The sequence below is a fragment of the Rhea pennata genome, chromosome 1, assembly GCF_028389875.1.
Source record: "Rhea pennata isolate bPtePen1 chromosome 1, bPtePen1.pri, whole genome shotgun sequence".
NCBI lineage: Eukaryota > Metazoa > Chordata > Aves > Rheiformes > Rheidae > Rhea > Rhea pennata.
In genome coordinates this window covers 33916368-33936660 of record NC_084663.1, presented here as the reverse complement: position 1 = coordinate 33936660, position 20293 = coordinate 33916368, and the positions used below count along the sequence as shown (strand labels likewise).

The 20293-nt window shown below is 39.5% G+C and overlaps 1 protein-coding gene across 1 annotated transcript; it reads left to right on the top strand.

Moving 5' to 3' along the window:
• Positions 1 to 1076: 1076 nt before the first annotated feature.
• SLC38A2 (solute carrier family 38 member 2) lies at positions 1077 to 17130 on the top strand. The gene is made up of 16 exons (XM_062583909.1): positions 1077 to 1363; positions 2060 to 2236; positions 2544 to 2625; positions 2746 to 2861; positions 5773 to 5846; positions 5957 to 6049; positions 6258 to 6339; positions 9258 to 9340; positions 10282 to 10340; positions 10462 to 10608; positions 11390 to 11469; positions 11588 to 11688; positions 12062 to 12186; positions 12915 to 13059; positions 13170 to 13267; positions 14014 to 17130. Exons 2-16 carry the CDS (start codon positions 2118 to 2120, stop codon positions 14110 to 14112), a joined length of 1503 nt encoding a protein of 500 aa, XP_062439893.1. The 5' UTR covers positions 1077 to 1363; positions 2060 to 2117; the 3' UTR covers positions 14113 to 17130.
• The last annotated feature ends 3163 nt before the right edge of the window (positions 17131 to 20293 follow it).

Genomic DNA, 20293 nt, shown 5'->3' with positions numbered 1-20293 from the left:
TGATCCAGGCGCCTTCCAAACTGAGGCTGAAACGAATTGAGGCTCACGGCCACTGCTGGACAGCGCAACCAAGCGGGATCGGGAGTTGAAGGAGGGCGATGAAAGTCCCTTCTCCAGGTCAAAATGCATCCTGTGTTTCCTGAGCCAAATCCCCTCACGAGAGCTGCAGTTGGTAGGCGTATACGTTGGGGATGAGACTGAGACGAACATTAAAGACCGAGCACCAAATCCTCTGGGAGGGGAAATCGGCGGGCACAGTAACAAAGTCCCACTGCCCACTTCAACACGCCCATCCTTCCTCCTCAGCTGTCCCTGGAGTTTGCAGACTAACACAGAGTAAAGCCCCCCTCCCCAGTGTCAAGTCAGATACACGGGGAGTTGAACAACACAACCCGCAAAAGTTCTCGGAGTAATTGCCCGACAGGAAGGAAGTAGGATTTTTTCCCTCTCCTTCAACACATGGGGCTTATCCTAAGTCACATCACTACAGGGAGGCTGTCATTCCAGATTCATTTCCCAGCGGAAATCTCGGGGAGAAAGACTCTCGGGGAGTCTTTCAGGTGTCCCCAAAACCTAGGCTTCCATGTGCATCACAGCATGCACTAAAAATAATAAGTGACTGCAGCGAGTAGCTACGGCTCAATAGGACTGACTTCATCCTTGGAAACTTTTGCACTGATATAATCAAGAGAGCATATATTGCATTTAACGAATGAAAACCCCCAGTGCCGAAGCATTCTTGACAAACGTTCCAGCGTCCCATCTCTGTTGTGAACCGTCATTACTCCCACTAGGAACACTGGAAAGCCGTTGGGATTAATTAACGTTGTCCCGTGCTTTGAACACCTCCCCTGACCCCCGCGGCGCCTCCCTGCGTCGCCCGCTCTCCGCACGGAGCGAGCCTCCCGCCCGGGAGGAACGAGCGAGGGGCGCGCGAGCCCCCGGCTGCCGCGCCTCCCCGCGCCGCCGTTAGCCGTTGGGCGGCGCGGGCGGGGCGGAGCGCGGGGCGGCGCCGCGCCCCTGCCCCTCGGCCGTGACGCGCCGCATTCCTGCCTGAAGAGCCGCGGCGCCCCGAGGGGCCGTCAGACCGGGGAGCGACGCCGCTGCGCACCGCGCGCCTCCGACACTCCGCGCCAGTGCATCAGGAAAACGCCTTTCTTGTTTTTTTTTTCCTTTCCTTTTGTACCGGTGGCTTTTTTTTAAGTGTTTTTTTCTACCTTTATTTATTTAGTTTTTTTTTTCTCGACATTTTATAGTTAAGGATTTTTCTTTTTCCTTGAAAGAAGCAACAGTAGAGAAAACGCAGTAAGCCTCGTGATTCTGAGGCTTCGAGAGAAAACCTCGCTTTTGAGCTTCACCTAAGGTAACGTACGGTGTTTGGCGCTCGGTGTTACCCGGTCGCGGGAAGGAAAGGGGCGAGTTTCGGCACGCCAGCGCCTTTGTTCGAGGGCAGCGCTGCGGGCTCGCGGCGGTGCGCAGAGCCCCGCCGGGGTCTGCCGCGGTGCGCGGCCGTGTCGGATGCCCGTAGAGACGTGGGGCTGCTGCGCCCCAGAAAGGTGGGGGGGGGGGCGGGAGAGAAAGGGAGAGAGAGCCGCGGCAACCGGCGCTGCTGCTGGTGCAGTCTTGTGACTGATCTGCATTTTCCGTGTAAAACGCAGGGATCCCTGATGTCGTGGCGGGGGGGAGGAGGGAGGTAAGCGGCGGGGCCGGGGTGAGGGAGCGGGCGGCCCGCGCAGGCAATGTGACAAACGCCTCTCGGTGTTGCATCAGTCTTCCCTGCCGAAGCCGCGGGGCGGGGGGGAGGTGCCGCTTTCTCAGAGTTACCTATAGCAACGGGAGCCGCGGCAAGGCTGCGGCGGCGCCCCGAGCCCCCCGGGCGGCGGCGGCGGCGGGGGGCGCCGGGCCGGGCCGGGCCGAGCCCGCCGCGCCGCTGCCCCCCGCCGCGCCGCGCCTGGTACTTTTCCACTCGGCGGGCGGGGGCCGCGGGCGCGCGCGGGCCACGTGACGGGCCGCGGCGCGGCGCCTGCTGCGGCACTGATGTCGCCTCCCACCTCCGCAGGCGCGGCGAGCCCGGCCGCCAAGGACAAAAGAGCCGCCGCGACCCTCCAGGCACCACCATGAGCAGCGCGGAGATGGGCAAGTTCAACATCTCCCCCGACGAGGACAGCAGCAGCTACAGCTCCAATAGCAACGACTTCAGCTACCCGTACCCCACCAAGCCGGCTGCCATGAAGAGGTCAGCGGGGCCCCCTTGTTTCTGCGGCACTTGGGTGGCACCGGAGCCTTGGGGGCGCGCGGCGAGGACCTCTCCTAGCATTAGCTAGGAAATTCTGGTCAGACCTGGATGTACCCAGTGTTTACTTATGTCGCCGATAAGCGGAAATGACTAAATGACTACAGACCTGAATATATACTACAGGTTGTGTAGTCAGCAGAACGGGAGGCTGGGTGGCCCTTCCTTTGAGGTAGAATGGAAGTGCTAAAAGGCAAGTGAATATACAAGTCGTACATGAGGTCATTAAAAACGAAATGTTCTCTTACAGCCACTATGCAGATATTGATCCAGAAAATCAAAATTTCTTACTTGATTCCAATGTTGGAAAGAAGAAATATGAAACTCAGTATGTAAGTATATTGTAATGATATTCCAAAATTAGCATGCTAAACATTTGTTTTCTTGCCAAATAGATGTTTGTTTTTAATTCTGAAATAAGTGATAACTTTCTACTATCTCCCTTTTCTCAGCATCCTGGTACTACTTCCTTTGGAATGTCAGTATTTAATCTGAGCAATGCTATTGTGGGTAGTGGCATCCTTGGTCTTTCTTATGCCATGGCTAACACTGGAATTGCTCTTTTTGTGTAAGTATCTTCTGGTTCATCAAAAAAAAGCTTTTTGCTTTGTAATTGATACTTGATAAATATTTGAGGTAAAATTTGACCTTTACAAAATACCCACTCGTTGCTATAGGCACAGGATTGCATTGTAGGATTTATTAAATGTTTTTTAATTAATACAGATTGTGATATATTCAGAAAGACTTCTATGAATTAAGCAGATACATTGCAAGTTTTGCAGTCTACAGAACAATTTACAGTAAATTTCTCCTTTGCTTTCTTAAGCTGTAGTTTCTTCATAAACAACTATTAGAGTTCCTTGGGAAATTCCGTTATGCAAGCGGAAGGGAGAGATGCCATTTAACAGACTGAAATCTGTATTTGTTTTTCTGTCAGAACTCGCTGACTCGAACTAAATGAAAAATTTCTTTTGTCATTAGTGGGAGTCTTAAGTGCACAAAAAGAATTGTTACAAATTAATCCTTATCTTCGAGTTTTTCATTTTATTTGTCTCTTGCAAGTCTGGGCATGCCTACTCTTACAAGTTTGTGTGGCACAGTTCTGGCCAGGCATATGATATTTTTTTTTTCTTTTTTTTCCCCTCAGCTGACACAGTTAGGCTTTGTAGAGCTATAACACAAATCAACAAAACATTTTTTTTATTGCTGTGCTTTTTCTTAATTCAGGGAGCTGGTTTAAGCTATATCTGTAAACACAGCTCTGTCTCCCTGCAAGAGGTTGGGAGGAATTACCAGTATATCTTTATTGGTGTATCTGTACTGGCAAAACCTGTCAAGTGTAAGATAAGACTGTAGTAACGTATTTGGAAATTTCACGAGTAAACAATTATGTGCAGCACTTCTAAATGTCTTAGAAAAGAATATTCTTCATATGTTGGAGGCAGTTCCACTTATACGCCATATAATTTCAGTGACTGAGTACTAATGAGAATCCGTGGATACGTTTAAATGAACTTTGTGTTTTTACCCTGGAAGTAGATAAATGTACTGAATGTTCAAGAACAAGTGAAGAGTAGTGTTTACCTTTAAAAATTTATTTACTCTGTTGCTATATTTCCAGAAAGTTTTAGGTCAGATTCGCTTTCAGGTATTTCCCAACATACTGGGGTGACATTTATTTTTTGTTGGAAAACACTGATGCATAAAGTTTTGATCTGTAAGATTTTGGTTTAGATATTTGGTTATTTCTTTATTTTTGCCAAGATTTTCAATTATTTAAAAGATCCTAAACTCTGTGAACAACTTAGCATAAATTAAGTGTAGAAATACTTACTTGGCTCTTTTGCACGCCAGTTTCATGTTCTAAAGTTGTTCTGCGAAAGGCATAAGATACCCTGCATAATGCACATGAAAACATCTCTGAAGAGGAAAAAAACATGAGGGAGGGAAAGAAAATAAATCTAATTGATATTTGAACATATGTGCTTCCAACCATGGTCCTTTTTCTCTGAAAATGTTCAAAATTATTGTTCTAACAATCAAGTGCTAAAGTAACTTGCTTAATGTGCTTACTTTTCATTTCCAGATACTGCATTCAAATCTATTTTCATTAATACTGATTATTGGTATACTTCAAAACTTAAGTGTAGTTAGTGTAGTTCAGATACAGGAAAGTGGAAATACCAACCACTGATGATACTGAGGGTTTATAATTCAGAGTAATAATGGCAATACAGACATCTTTTTAATAATTAGGCTGCAGATTCAAATCTGGATGTAGTTGATTGTGACAGTAAATTCTTAGCACACTGTATGAGATCACTTGTCTCAGAGCTATGCTAAATAAACGAATGTTCTGATTTGAAGCCAGAACCCCAGTAAGCTTCTAGATGAATTTGTTGCCTGAACTATCAAGCCATTCAAGGTTAGGACTAAGGTATCCAGAAGCTGCATTATTCCGATGAAATGCAGTCCTTATACATTTCACTCTACTGTTTCTAGTAGATGACTAAATTAAATCCTATTAGTATGTATCTTTCACAGATACAGAGCTTTATTTGTGTATGTTTTTGTGCATTTGAATAGACATACTAACACAGGTTTCCTAGATTCCTTGTGCAGGCTGTAAGGCTTTTCTCAAATGTTCTTGTTCCCAGTTTTCGGGCTCTATTTACTGCTTTCACCAACACTAAAAATCACACAAAAAGAAAGAGTACACTGGGAATTCAATAAATTGAGCTTCACATTTTTGATCAGATGGGTTGTTTCTTAGGTTTACTCCTCTATAGCAGAATACTTCTATTGCTACAAGAAGGGCCATTTTTTTTGTGATGTAGCATAGGTTTCCTATGTGCTTCAGCTATAAAGAGCAATCCCCCTAGTGTGCTACTCTAGGAAGTGCATACATTGCAGTTCACTTGAGTGATTTGAATTTTAGACGTAGTAAGTACATGTCACTGGAAAAGATACACATCTCGCATAAAGCCTATACGGAAGATAGACAAGCCACTAGCAATTCCCATGTAAGCGTACATGAAGAGTAGCTTTTGAACAAAGTGAGCAGTTTTTTCTTACGATCAATACATATTTACCTTTAAAGCCAAACATACTTGGGTTTTAACATACCTTGGTTTTCCAACTCATTTTTTAAGACTTTCACAGTTTCATTTTGCTTTGCATAAAAAAATAATCGCACAGGTTTAATCTGAAAAGCTCATTTGTCTAAGACAAAGAGATAATCTTTACTTTAGTTAGTTAGTCACAACTCTGATACTTAAAAATTAGACTCCTGACATAACGACTGAACAATGAAGGGAAGAGAATAGAAATAGTTTTTTACAATGACACAAAACCATTCTTGTTGTTGTTATGTTTGCTCTTAACTTTTTTGACCTAGAATAACGTCTTTATTTAATATCATTATAAGTCATTTATGACTGTTAAAAAGTTAATGTTTTTTTTTCCCCTCTCCTTAGGATACTCCTGCTATTTGTCTCAATAGTTTCTTTGTATTCAGTACATCTCCTTTTGAAGACGGCCAATGAAGGAGGTATGGCAAATGATTATTTTACAAGCATATATTATTTATTTCATATTATATCTATGCAGATTATACCCTTGCAGTATATGGTATAATGGATTCTATTTTGTTTTCTTTAGGCTCTTTATTATATGAACAATTAGGAATGAAGGCATTTGGTATGGCTGGAAAACTTGCTGCTTCTGGATCAATTACAATGCAGAACATTGGAGGTGAGGATAAGATTTTTTTTTTTTTTTTTATGTCTGCACTTTCAATAGTAATTATTCCCTGTTTATTCTTGGAGACTTTTTTTTCTTCACACAACATGTATTCATTAACTGCTTGTGTTCAAGTGAAGTTATGAAACATGTTATGTGATTCTTGCATCTTGTGCCATATTCAATATTTGTAATGATCTATGATGTTATTCACCTACAGCTATGTCAAGCTACCTCTTCATAGTGAAATATGAGTTACCATTGGTCATCAAGACATTTATGAACATCGAAGAGAACACAGGGTAGGTGTTAGAACGCCTCATCAGAGAAACTATTAGGAGAAAGAAATATGGAGACTGTATACATTTTTATGTGAAGACCACGTTCGGTACACCATAGGGTAGCTTCTTACTCAGACAGAAATACAGTAAGTTTGCCCTTCCCAGAGTGGTCCTCCTGCTTTAGGTCCAGCATGTCCTGGGAAAAGGGTAGAAAAATACAGGTATCGCTTCATATTACAAAAAGCTGTTCTTTAAAGAATGTCAGGTAAGTGTTGATGAATGTACCACTTGATACTTACTCTGAATAATGGAAGGTAAATATGGTATTTTTTTAATGTACTTCAGCTAGTTTGGACTGATAATTTCGGTTTTACGATGTTAATACTGGTGTTAATGTGGGATTGAGTATAAGATTAAGGTGCAGTAATGTAATGAAGGTCTTACGAGAGAGTTTTCAAAAAGGGGCATGGGGGCTAAATACTGAACTTTGTTATAGCAGAGTATAGATGCCCAAGACCAAAATACTAGATGCATTGCCATTTAGCCCCAGAGGCAGCTTAATTCCACAGTGGCTTTCCTGTTTGACTTTAAAATTGGTTGCTTGGGTAGGGTTCATTTGAGCTAACCATAACAGTCTGAAAGTTAAGATACTAATCAGTGGATTAATCGTGTAATCAGTGGAGAGAGGTAACTGTCTCTAGAGGTCAGTTCAGTGCAACTGAACATACCTGTTTCAGGCATCTTGCAAGAGCAGTTTATCATAGCACTCTGTCCTGAGAGGGTGTGTCAAAACAGCCATCTAAAACAAGATGCCTGAGTTCAGATGGATAGAGTTAAGTGCTATAAATCTCACTCTTCAGAGTTGTACTTCTGTGCCTTGTCCTGAAGTGTCCCAGTCTTGAGAGGGCTGAGCAGCTCAAGACTCCAACTCACGCCTAAGCCTGAGTTCAAAAGGTAGGCATTTTTCTGCCTGTGTTCCCCAAGCGGTTCAAGACATGTGATGTTCTTACAGTTTAATGATAGTAGATACTGTCAGGAAGACAGTGCTAACTAGCTTTTTTATATATATAATGGACTCAAAAGAAGAAAGCAGCTGCCCTGTTCGGTTATCTACATTGTGTTTATGAATTCTTTTCTAAGAAGGTTTATTTCCCTTCTCTTGGTGAATTCAAGTCCTTAGTTTCCACTTGTCAAGAAAGTCTCTATAGTAGACAATATTTATAAGGGGGCTTGGAGACAAATACTTTTTAACTGTCCTCTTTAGAGAAGAATTCAAAGTAAGCTATGATTCAAGAGGTAGCTGTACACTGACTTCAAGTAATCTTTTCTCAGTGTGCTGGCAGCTGTGGACTCCGTTTTGAGGTAACTGGCTCCATGCATTGCATGGGGGAGTCTGGGTGGCAACCATTAACATGGATTCCATTCTAACAGTCTAGTGCCTAAAATGTAAGCACTTAAAACCCTGTTTAAATGCTCCAAAATAATGCTTAATATTAGAGAAAATATTCAAGAATTGTGTGTAGGTATAACAAGTATTAGCTCAATTATTACAATTCACTTAACAATTTTTAAGATACTGTGTATACATTTAAGCTGTTGCATTCCCATTTTTCTCTGTTCAGCACAGAAAAGTCTGAAAGTTCTGATTGCCTTCATGTGATCCATGCACACTAACAGTACACATTCTTAAGACTGTGTCAGTTGCCATGTCTCTGAGCTCTGACTTCTTTTAAGTTTACCACTAGTCTATTTACTTAAAAAAAAGAAAGGGGAATTGTCTAGGAAAGGTACATCACATTAATGCCTTACACATCTGAACTTCCTAAAAATTTTTTTTTTAACTTAGCTATTCCAAGTAAAACTGGAAAAGAGATCACTAAATTCTTTCTGGGTTTACTACCTAAGTCCAGAGGAAGTCTGTTAAAAATACTTCCTATTTTCACTAGTGTATATAGGCTTATAATTCAACAATTGAGTTTGAATGCCCCAATTCCCAATAAGGCCATTAAATTTTGTTTATCTAAATAATACACAATCCATTTTGAAATACATCCTTTTACAGTATCATCCAGCAGTATTTGAAGTATTGTTATTTGGGATAAATACTTAGTGTTACTTGAATTACCTAATGAATACAGGATATTCCTGCAGGATCAGACAAATAAATCTGTTACCCTGCCACTATTAAGTACTCGGTTCAGCTTTTCCATTGGTTGAATGAAATTGCGTCTTATTTACACTGATCCAGCTTCATTTTCCTGAGTTTCGAATGAAGATTATGATCTTCTCACACTCCAAAAGTCTCTATTAAAAAAACCCAGCTGCTTCTTCATAATGGAACAAACTAGAATGATCTAAAGAAATAAAATTGCTGAGGTTCTTAACACAGTTTCCATATTAGAAGAGACTAAGCGTGCCCCCAGTAGACTCCCCCTGCCTATTGGAGTTTTCTCAGCCAGTAGGCTTGAGCTACTGCCGTAATTCCAGCCCTCATCTGTTTTTCTTTAACTCCCACAGAGCACCTAGCAGAATTATATTACCATTTGAAGTGGATCACCACCCTGCTGGGGCCTGGCGAAATTGTAATACATCTGGAAAGTTCAGAACCAACATTTAAACAAAAGCCTATTTTTATATGATTAATCTTGTTGCCTGTTTTTTGACCAACCATTTACTTTTTTGTTTTTGACTTCCAGATGTATACTCATTTTAGAAAAGGACACTAAAGGAAAGGCACAAAGCAGGTTTAGGATGTGATGGGAAAGTACCCAAAGGGTTTTAGGTCAGTATAGTAAATCAAATGCTAATCTTCTGTGATACCAGATGCTACATTTTTTTAAATAGCCACATGTTGTAGGAGAAGATAAGTGTGAAGACTAAACTACAGATGTCACAGTTTTAAATACTTTGATTACTCATAACTTACCTTTTTCCTGCAGAGAATGGTATCTTAATGGTGACTACCTGGTGCTGATGGTGTCTATCATTCTCATTCTTCCTCTGTCCTTATTGAAAAATTTAGGTAAGCAGTAAAGTACAATCAAAGTAAAACTACATGGAAAATATTTTGGGGAAATGGGTTGATAGGATGTTGGAGTCTTAGAGTATTGAGTGAATCAACAGCTGTCTCCCAACTTCTCTCTTGTAATGTTTAGTGTTTAGATAATTACTTTGTCTCTTTAAAAAAAACAGGATTGAGATGAGTATCTTTTTAGTTTACAAATATGTTTGTGGAATGTAAAAGGACAACTAATGAGAGTTTTAGAGCAAGAGTCAGCAGTACCTTCTGTCTGAGTCGTTGGATTTATAAAGTTCCTTACTGTTGTGATCAGTTGTTATGTAACAGTCTCACAAGAATAGGGATGCTAGCCCTGGGCAGTTAAATTGTCTTTGCAGTGTCAATAAGAAGTAATCTTTTTTTCATTTTGGATCCTAAGCAGTAGAAGAATATTGGTAAAAGATGCCTTACCTGAAATGACCGTAATTCAATGGTATACGTGAATAATTCAGATAACATTATCTATCCAAAGAATACTGGAGTGCAACCTTAAAAATAACCGAGAGTCTCAGTGTGAATTACTGCCTTGAGTTACTACATTTTACGAAGTTAAATGAATCAGCAAAAACGGAAATTGAGGCTAAAGAGTGTAACGTAGCTCAGACTGTGTTCTAGTAGAAGTAATCCTATAATCATGCTTATACATAATAAAAACTTCATATAGTATTAAGAAATGAAATTTAATAGTATAGATTCATTGCTGCATTTTTCTAGTATGTCTTTAGGAACTTTCAGATCTGAGTTGAGATTAGCAGAACACCAATGATTGATTAACTACTTACTTTAAAAAACTGACAGTCCAAAAAGATCGCTTACAGGAAGTAATTTGTCATAATGTTGTTATGACAGGAATGGTGTTTCTATTCATTTAGCCTTAGATTTTTTTTCTTGTTTCTTGAATACAGGCTACTTGGGCTATACGAGTGGTTTTTCCTTACTTTGCATGGTCTTCTTTCTGATTGTTGTAAGTATAATTTTGTAAAATGCTTATAAACTGCATTTCAAAGTTAAATTAAAACAGTATCTGCAAGTTTTCACATACTGGATTAGTTAAATACGTAACAAACACATGGGTTTATTTCTAGGTAATTTGGAAGATGTTTCAGATTCCTTGTCCTATGGACAGTGACATCATGAACATGACTATAAATGGAACACTGGCACCTTTAATAGGTGAAAACATAACAAGTGACGATATATGCAAGCCAAAGTATTTCATCTTCAATTCACAGGTAACTGATGTAAAAATTACATTCTCTGTTGAAGATAACTAGAAGAGAAATTGCCTAGTGTAAGCTTGTAATACACTAACCTTTTCAGTTCCAGTAGAGTTAGGCACTGTGTATCTTCTGCAGGCTGGGTATTTCTGGGCTCTAAATGCATGGAAATTAGAGGAGCTTGATGCCTACCTCTCATCATAAACTTCTCTCATCATAGGATTTTTCAGCACAACATTTCTTCAGTTTTATGTATAGCACAGTAGTTCCATTCAGGGAGTTTTGAAAAGCATTGAAAAAGTAAATTGCAGAAGTAGTAGGTGGTTGAAGTATGTGAATGGAAAATGTATGCTAGAATTTGGATTAGACTTCAAGTTCCCAATGCCAGAGTTTGGGCTCTTATTAGTACTTTCAGTGGTGAATTTCCACATGTGAGAAAGAAGTATTGGGTGATAACCAGTACCAAGATCAGGCTATAATGGTTCAGGCATATGTGCTGCAGAGCATCTCCATAGAAATACAGAGTACATTCAGTCCAGAATGGACTTCAGTGAGATTTGAGAGTATTCAGTAGCTCAGGATTTGGGCTTAAGATTAAAAAAAAAAAAAAAAAAAAAAAAAAAAAAAAAAATTGTTGTTTAAACTTCTCCCAGAGTTTCAGTTAGGTTCAGTTGGTCTTTATGCAAAGTTGAAGGATATACCTAAGTCAAAAGTCAGAAATTTACTGATGTGTTCTTTAAAACTCAATTCTAATGTCTATTGAGAGATCTAAAAAGCATTCTTTGTTGTTTTTCAGACTGTCTATGCTGTCCCAATCCTAACGTTTTCTTTTGTCTGCCATCCTGCAATTCTTCCTATTTATGAAGAACTGAAAAGGTAAATGTTGGACACGTCTCTTAAGTTCTCTATAGAAACAAAAGTAGTGAGAAACAATATCTTCTCATAACTAACAATATTTACCTTCCTTTTCTTTTTTTTTTCTTTTTTTTAATAGCCGAAGCCGTAAGAGAATGATGAATGTGTCCTACGTTTCTTTTTTTGCCATGTTTCTCATGTATTTATTGGCTGCTCTCTTTGGATACCTGACATTTTATGGTGAATATTACCTTCTCTGATGTAAATGAATTATCCTGTACAAAACCACAGTGCTATTTTTCAGTTAGAGCAAGCATGCATTTAGTATGAGTTCTAAACACACTATATTTTTAAAATATTTTTATAAGTGCACACCCAAAAAGAAGTTGGCAGTAGAATTAGACTAGGCCTAAGGCACAGGATTAGAACTGGATTAGAGTGGATTCAATGTCTCCAATTTATCCCAGTGTGAAATGGAGACATGCTTACAGGATCGAGGAGATTTTCAGTTCATATTGCTATAACTGTAAAATACACTTAGAATTTTGAGCAGAAGTAGTATGCTTGAGGTATTTGTTACCTGCATCTAGCTAAACTACTGTTTTCATTATAGGAAAAGTTGAACCAGAATTGCTTCATACCTACTCTGCTTATCTGGGTGCTGATATTCTTCTTCTTATTGTCCGTCTCGCTGTACTTATGGCTGTAACCCTAACTGTACCTGTAGTTATTTTCCCAGTAAGTAATTTCTAATCTTTTCTTTAAGTCTTACTACCATGTTTTGTTTTTAATTTATGTCCTGTTGCACTTGTATATTGATTTGGCAATTACCATTTATTAATACACAGATTTTTTTCCTTAACTGAAAAAAAAAGTCTTTCTAATAAGCTTGATAAAATATCTATATACCCTTGTTGAAATAAATTAAATAAATAACGCTTAGAAATGTAGATTCAAATGTGTTATATTGTATTTTAATAAGGTTACGTTGGGGGAGATGGAACAGATCGTTATTTCTAGAAGTGCTTACACTATTATTGTCAGCTTACTAACAAAAACACTGAAGTCTATATGCCATGAATGTGAATTTTAGACAATTAACTATATATTGCTGAGCAGTATCCTTATATTTTATAAAAGAAAAAAGTTTTTTTAATAAAACCATGAGTTTTATTTTTGTTATAAATAGTTCATTTTCTTGTTTTTAATCTCTCTTACTTGCTTTACTTTAAAATGTAAACAATTAACAAGAAAAGCATTTAGCTGCTACTTGTCAAGAGCAAGAAGTAGACTGTAAAAAACAGATTTTACTTTCAACTTACTAAAGTGTTCAGGAAAAGGATATTGAAATAATTCCAGAAGAAAATTACAGTTTGTGTGACAGTCACTGACTGCAATGTGAAGACTAAATTCCCTCTCTTTCTTTCTTTCTTTCTTTTTCCCCCCATCCCTTCTTCTTTTAAAAGATCCGCAGTTCCATTACCCAGCTGCTGTGGGCAGGAAAAGAGTTCAGTTGGTGGCGTCACTGTTCTATTACAGTTGCACTTTTGACATTTACCAACGTGCTTGTTATCTTCGTCCCTACCATTCGAGACATCTTCGGCTTCATTGGTAAACATTTTCATAGAAGTTCAGAGGTTCTTTCAAATCTCAGAAAATTCATCTATGATCACATTAAGCTTATCTGTTTAAAAAAAATATTTATTCTTTTATAAATACAGGTGCATCTGCTGCTGCCATGCTGATCTTCATACTTCCCTCTGCATTCTATATCAAACTAGTAAAGAAGGAACCAATGAAGTCAGTGCAGAAAATTGGGGTAAGTATATATATGAACATGCATTAAAAATATATCATGGTTATAGTTGTTTTCTAATTCAGAGTAAGAACTTTTGGTTTCTTTATAAATCAAAAATTTTGAAATCCTAGTGAATGTAGTCAGTGAATTGGCACTTAATATTTTCTTAATTAAGGTGGTCGTTTCATATGTATTGAAAACTCAGGAGAAAATCATCATGAGGCTCAGTTCAGTTCAGTGATTTACCTGGTTTTCCCCAGACCAACAGCAGTGCTACACTTAAGTCATTCTGTTGCTCACTACAACCAGATTTTAACTGATTACCAGTAAACGCCATAAAAAAAGCCTTGTAGTTATCCCTTAAATTTTCTTTAAAGATTTTTTTACGTAACTTACCCTCTAAAATCTGACCTCCCATCTGATCATTTGGATCATCCTGACTGATCTTGATGCCCTTACTGGTCTTGGACATACTGACTCAGAATCTAGCCAGTGCACAGTAGCACAGCCACACTGGTATCAGCAGAGCTGCATTCATTTCCCTCAGCTGAGGAAAATAATTATTTTATTTGAAAAAGGACTCCAAATATGAAAAAGATTGTTATCTTCTTATTGTTTACTGTGATCTTTGTCTTTTTTACTAGTCATTCCTTCCTTCTTAAGCAATTAAAATTTTATGCACAGGGTTGGGATTTGTGCCCTATATGGGCATGACTTTGTAGATTGAGTAGCAGAAACTGAAATACTTTCATATTTTCTCTTCCCAGGCTGCACTCTTCTTTCTAAGTGGTATACTTGTGATGACTGGGTGTATGACACTGATTATTCTAGATTGGACCCACAATGTTGCATCTGATGGCCATTAACTGTCCTGGTTTAATCTCTAATACTCCACTTCAAATGCCAGTGTTCACTCAGATACCTACTGAGAATGAAAATGAGCTATTCAGCTTCCTTTTAAAATGCAGATTCTTTGTTGCTGGTTCTTCTGACTGTAGAATACCCGAACTCTGTCTTTAAGAAACAATTCTGCATGATGAAAATGGATATTAACATCAAACCACATGAGTGTCTGGCTGAAGGAAGTGACAATTTTATTCCATTCCAGAGAATGGACAGAACTCTCTGTAGACTTTTATCAAGCCATGTTTGGCTTTTGTCATTGTTACTTGGATATTTTGTTATTTTACTTGAATGTGCCTAATGGAACCATTTGATGTGAGAAATAACTCTTAATTTACAGCAAAGTGTTTAAATAACCAATGAGAGAGAGAGAGAAACACTATTATTTTTTGTACCAAAAATTCTTATGGACCTCAAAAGCACTATTTTGACTTTAAGAAACATTTTTCTAAGAAGAACGAAAGACTAACATAAAGAGCTCAAAAATATTTAATCAGTGTCCTAAATTAAATATAGATTGCCTTTCTGTAGAGGCAGAATTAGGAGGAGGCTTATTTTAAAATAATTCTAATGACCAAAATAGAGAACCAATTTAAGTCAAAATCCTCTTAATTATAAATACTTTCAGTGAAATTCACTTAACTTCAGATTTAGTGAAAATAATTCTCAATATCCTTAGTTAGTGTATCTAAGTAACTACAATTATCTTTTTTCCAAAAATGATATAGAAACTCAATTTTTCAAGCTTTAAAAAAAACGAGCCCCTCTGGGTAGATCTGAGAAAAATGTAGTTCATGTAGAACTCATAAAGATGGTGATGACTTCTCCCTTCTTGAGGTACTCAATAGTGCAATTGGGTGAAACAGAGTTTGGGGTTTTTTTTGCTTTTTTGGGATTTCTTTCAGAAATAAGCTAACTGGCACTGGAGCATATCATGCAATTAATGTAAAACTCCCTCTTGGAGTTCTGTTTATTAACGATAGTAGGTCCATTGCCAGTTGTAGCTGTCTTTTTTTTTTTTTTTTTTTTACCCAATCTTTCTTGGAACATGCTGTAGGAAAACAAAAAAATTTGTTAAACTACTAATGTAGTTTACTAATTGTAAAATACTCAAAAACTGTTCAGTATTTCTCAAATTACTCATCCATTATTGGATTTTAAATTACTTGACTATTTTGTTTATAAGTCAAATCCACAAAATAACTGCACCAGTATTTTATGCTTGGTACAAACTCTCTTCACATACGCAACTGGGATTTCTCTTGCAACTTATACTGTATAGTAGTATTAAAGATAACCTCATAGACTGGATAGTCATCTCATACTTGTTTGCTTCAGAAATACGTAGGTTTCATATGAGCCCTAGCTAGCTAATGAAACAGGTGCTGTATGGTTGTGATTAGCTGTTTTGTTTCTAGTGCATGTTTACTCTTTCATTCTTATCCCAGGTTGAAGAGAAATAATAACAGCATACTTGGCTTATAAGAGGTTCTCAGAGACCACAATATTGGGTACAAGAGCCTAGGTAGAGATTAATAATGAAATAATCATGGCAAGTCAGACAGTCAGCTGTCTTCATCTAGCTTAATGTTTTTAAAATATGATTTACAAGTCTAAAGTTCTGCTTAGTAGTTACGTCACAGGGAACAAGTAAGGGCATGTAATCCATTGATGAAACAGCACCTAAGATTTTTTGCTGTTGTAGAATCAATCAGGAACAAATCTAAATTGTAGTCACCGTTTGGCAGGTACTGTCAATCTCTGCCCAGCCGTTTAAAATCTATGGAAAAACTGCAAATATTTTGTATCAATATTTCTGCATGACTATTACTACTGGTCACTACTTCTGTAATATACAACTATAATGAGAAGTTAGATTCCTCTTGTCTTGTTTGTATTTGTAGTCCAGTGGTACTCAACTGGCAATTAACAATCCTGGAGTCAGCACTGACTTAACGCTCCTTAGGTACTTCTCTGCCTCAGGTACTTTACACCCGTGTAACCTGATCTATGTACAGGAGTGCTGAGCACAGGCCTCAGTACTTTGGCAGCTTTTCTTCTTCCTCTCTGCATACATACAAAGAAGAAGGTGGAAGAGGATCAAAATATTGTCTACCTTTGAGCAATTTGTAGCACATAAGGGATGAAGTGCTTCCCTTGCCAGCATAAAGAAAAAGAAGTGAGAAATAACCTCCTTTCTCTCAGCAACCATAGAAGAGGAAGAGGTGTAGAAGAGAAGTTACTACCCAGTCCCTCTCAGCAGCCAGAGAGGAGGAAGATTTTGTGATGACACGTCACTGTGTTGTATCATATGTCACTTAATTCTCTTAATGTAGCAATTTGTGGGTTTTACATGATGTATCGTATTATTTGATGACTGACTCTCCAGCTGCTACAGTTGAGTTCCACTTGGCTGGGCTGATTTCCAGTATAAGATTTTTTTCAAACTTGTCTGCTTTAAGTTGCCTAAACAACAAACCACCTGAAAGAGCAGCTTCAGTATTAAACCACTGTTTTGTCACCTCAGTTAGACATTACTGTCTTCCATGGTATTTCAGTCATAAATGTAACATGTTATTTATAAGACATTAATCCATTAAAACTAAGCCTATTTTTCAATATTTATGATAGTCTGTGTACATAAATTGTATGTGTGTATATACTGTAAGTATAGTGTATATAATGTAGGTTTGGGATTTGGGATCTATGTATATATTCCTCTCTCATTATTGATTATTGCATCATTTAAATGAGTTGTTCATGTTGTACATCTGTATAAGAAATGTCAAAGGAAAGATTCTTTTACGGCAAAAATGTAGTGCTTACAAAGTGGAAATAATGTGTTTACACCTAAGATGTGTTAAAAAAAAAAACAAAACACTAAGATTGTATTTATTACAAATGTATATGTTGCAATAAACACAGGAGAAAAAAATGGAAGAAAAATATATGGAAGAAAAAAATGGGGAAATTTCATACAACTGAGTGAGATTTCTTTTTTAATTGGTTGCTAAAGCAACAGAAATAAACTGGACATTAAAGAATGTATGAGATGAAATTCTACAGGGAACATGTACTATGTTAGTTTTTGCAGTACAGGCATACCTAGAGAGCAGACTCACTATGTTGGGTTTTGTGTATGCACGATTGAAAGGATTCTTCTAAGAGTTGAAAATCCCATGCCCTTGTAACAGTAGGAGAATTACTGAGCTTCTGTGAAAATCCTCGAAACTGTAGCCCCTCTCTATTTTGATAATTGTATGTAAATCAAGGTGTAAGTGCAGCATAGCGGTTCCTCGTTCTCCAGATACTGTTATCAATTCACATGAATCTTCAAAATTCCCAAATAGTAACTGTGTGTGAAAGAAACTGAAAGTTTAACGTGAACACAACGCTGTATCGAAAGGATTATTAAAGAAGCAAAGTTAAACACTCTAAAATTAAGAGGAAAAGCCTCAGTTAAGATTGCTTTAATTACCTGATCATATAGTATTTTTCCACTAGGTCTGCTTAAGTCATTGAGTAGCTATCCAATACTTCATTTTTTGTCATGTTGAGTATGTGGTCAGAATGTTTACCTATTGCTCAGTGTTCAAAGCCCACTCTCATGAGTGACAAACATCCTCATTTCCCTTTAGTGCTCATTGTCATATCAACTTTATGAAACGTAAATGTATGTTCATTTTCACAATGCTTCAGACATATGAGACGGTTTTATTATCCAGTCTATTCACCTGGCACCTGAAACGTGCATGCTGTGAAGTAGCCATGTGTTTGGGTGCATAATTTAAATATTTACCACCTGCTTATTTTATATTTCAGCCTTTATTTATATCTGCCCAAAGCATAATGCCAACTGACATAAAAAACGGCTTTTGAGTGATCATGATTTCTTAGAATTAAGATTAGGTTTGCCACACACCATCAGGTTAGCCACTTGGAAACAGTGGTCACATCTGGAAATCTTTATGCTCACAGCTTCCCTGCCATCACACAGAAAGGTAATAGCTGTAGAGAAGCCATTTTCTTAGAAGACTTCTACGTTATCTGAAAAATTAAGCCCACCTTCATGCGACCAGGCATTTCCATCAACTTAACACATGAAGTAGGAGTCCTGCAGTCATAAGTGTTCTTTCTACATATTTCTGATTTCTTCCCAAGAACTAGGTTGCTTGCTCTCGTAAATGAGAGAAGGTACAGAATCACAGAATGGTGGTGGGACTTCTACAGATCATGTAGTCCCACCCCTCCCTGCTCAGCAGGGTCACCTAGAGCATGTTAGACAGGGTTGCATCCAGGCACGCCTTGAATATCTCCAGGGAAGGAGACTCCACAGCATCTCTGGGCAATCTGTTCTAACCACCCTCACAAGAAAGAAGTTTTTCCTCATATTCAGGTGGAACTTCCTGTGTTTCAGTTTGTACCTGCTGCCTTTTATCCTGTTGCTTGGCACCACTGAAAAGAGTCAGTCCTCATCCCCTTGACACCCTCTCTTCAGGTACTTATACACATTGATAAGATCCCCCCTCAGTCTTCTCTTCCCCAGGCTGAAGAGGCCCAGCTCTCGCAGCCGTTCCTCGTAGGGCAGATGCTCCAGCCCTCTGATCATCCTTGTAGCCCTATGCTAGACTCTCTCCAGTAGCTCCATTTCTCTCTTGTCCTGGGGAGCCCAGAGCTGGACACAGCACTCGAGATGAGGCCTCCTCAGGGCTGAGTAGAGGGGCAGGATCACCTCCCTCCACCTGCTGGCAACACTCTTCCCAATGCACCCCAGGATACCATTGGCCTTCTTGGCCACAAGGGCACATTGCTGGCTCATGGTCAACTTGTCATCCACCAGCACTCCCAGGTCCTTCTCTGCAGAGCTGCTCTCCAGCAGGTCAGCCCTCAGCTTGTACTGGTGCATGGGGCTATTGCTCCCTAGGTGCAGGACTCTGCACTTGCCCTTGTTGAACCTCATGAGGTTCCTCTCCGCCCAGCTCTCCAGCCTGTCCAGGTCTCTCTGAATGGCAGCACAGCCCTCAGGTGTATCAGCCACTCCTCCCAGCTTGGTGTCATCAGCAAACTTGCTGAGGAGGCACTCTGTCCCCTCATCCAGGTCGTTGATGAAGAAGTTGAACAGGCTGGGACCCAGTACTCAGCCCTGGGGGATGCCACTAGTCACAGGCCTCCAACTAGACTCCACGCCACTGATGACGACCCTCTGAGCTCTGCTTTTCAGCCAGTTCTCAGTACACCTCACTGTCCACTCATCTAACCCACACTCCTGAGTTTGCCTATGAGGATGTTATGGGAGACAATGTCAAAAGTCTTGCTGAAGTCAAGGTACACAAAGTCCACTGCTCTCCCCTAATCTACCCAGCCAGTCAGTCCATCAGAGAAGGCAGCTATCAGATTGGTTAAGCAGGCTTTCCCCTTGGTGAATCCAAGGAGACTGCTCCTGATCACCTTCTTTTCCTCTATATGCTTAGAGATGACATCCAGGATATGTTGTTCCATCACCCTTCTGGGAATGGAGGTGAGGCTCATTGGCCTGTAGTTTCCTGGGTCCTCCTTCTTGCCCTTTTTGAAGACTGGAGTGACACTGGCTCTCTTCCAGTCCTCAGGCACCTCTCCTGTTCTCCATGACCCTTAAAGATGATGGACAGCCACCCAGCTCCCTCAGCACTCATGGGTGCATCCCATCAAGATCCATGGATCTGTGGATGTCAAGTTTGCCTAAATGATCTCTAACCCAGTCCTCCTTGACCAAAGGAAAGTCTTCCTTTCTCCAGACTTTCTCTCTCATCTCCAGGCTCTGGGATTCCTAAGGGCTACTCTTATCAGTAAAGTCTGAGGCAAGAAGGCATTCAGTAACCCCGCTTTCTCTGTATCCTTTGTCGCCAGGGTCCTCACCCCATTCAGGAGTGGGCCCACACGTTCCCTGGTCTTTCTTTTGCTACTGATGTATTTGAAGAAGCCCTTCTTGTTGTCCTTGACATCCTTTGCCAGATTTAATTCCAAATGGGCCTTAGCATTCCTCATTGCATCCCTGCATACTCTGACAACATTCTTATAATCTTCCCAAGTGGCCTCTCCCCTCTTCCACATTCTGTGTACTTTCTTCTTCTGTCTGAGTTTTACCAGGAGCTCCTTGGTCATCCA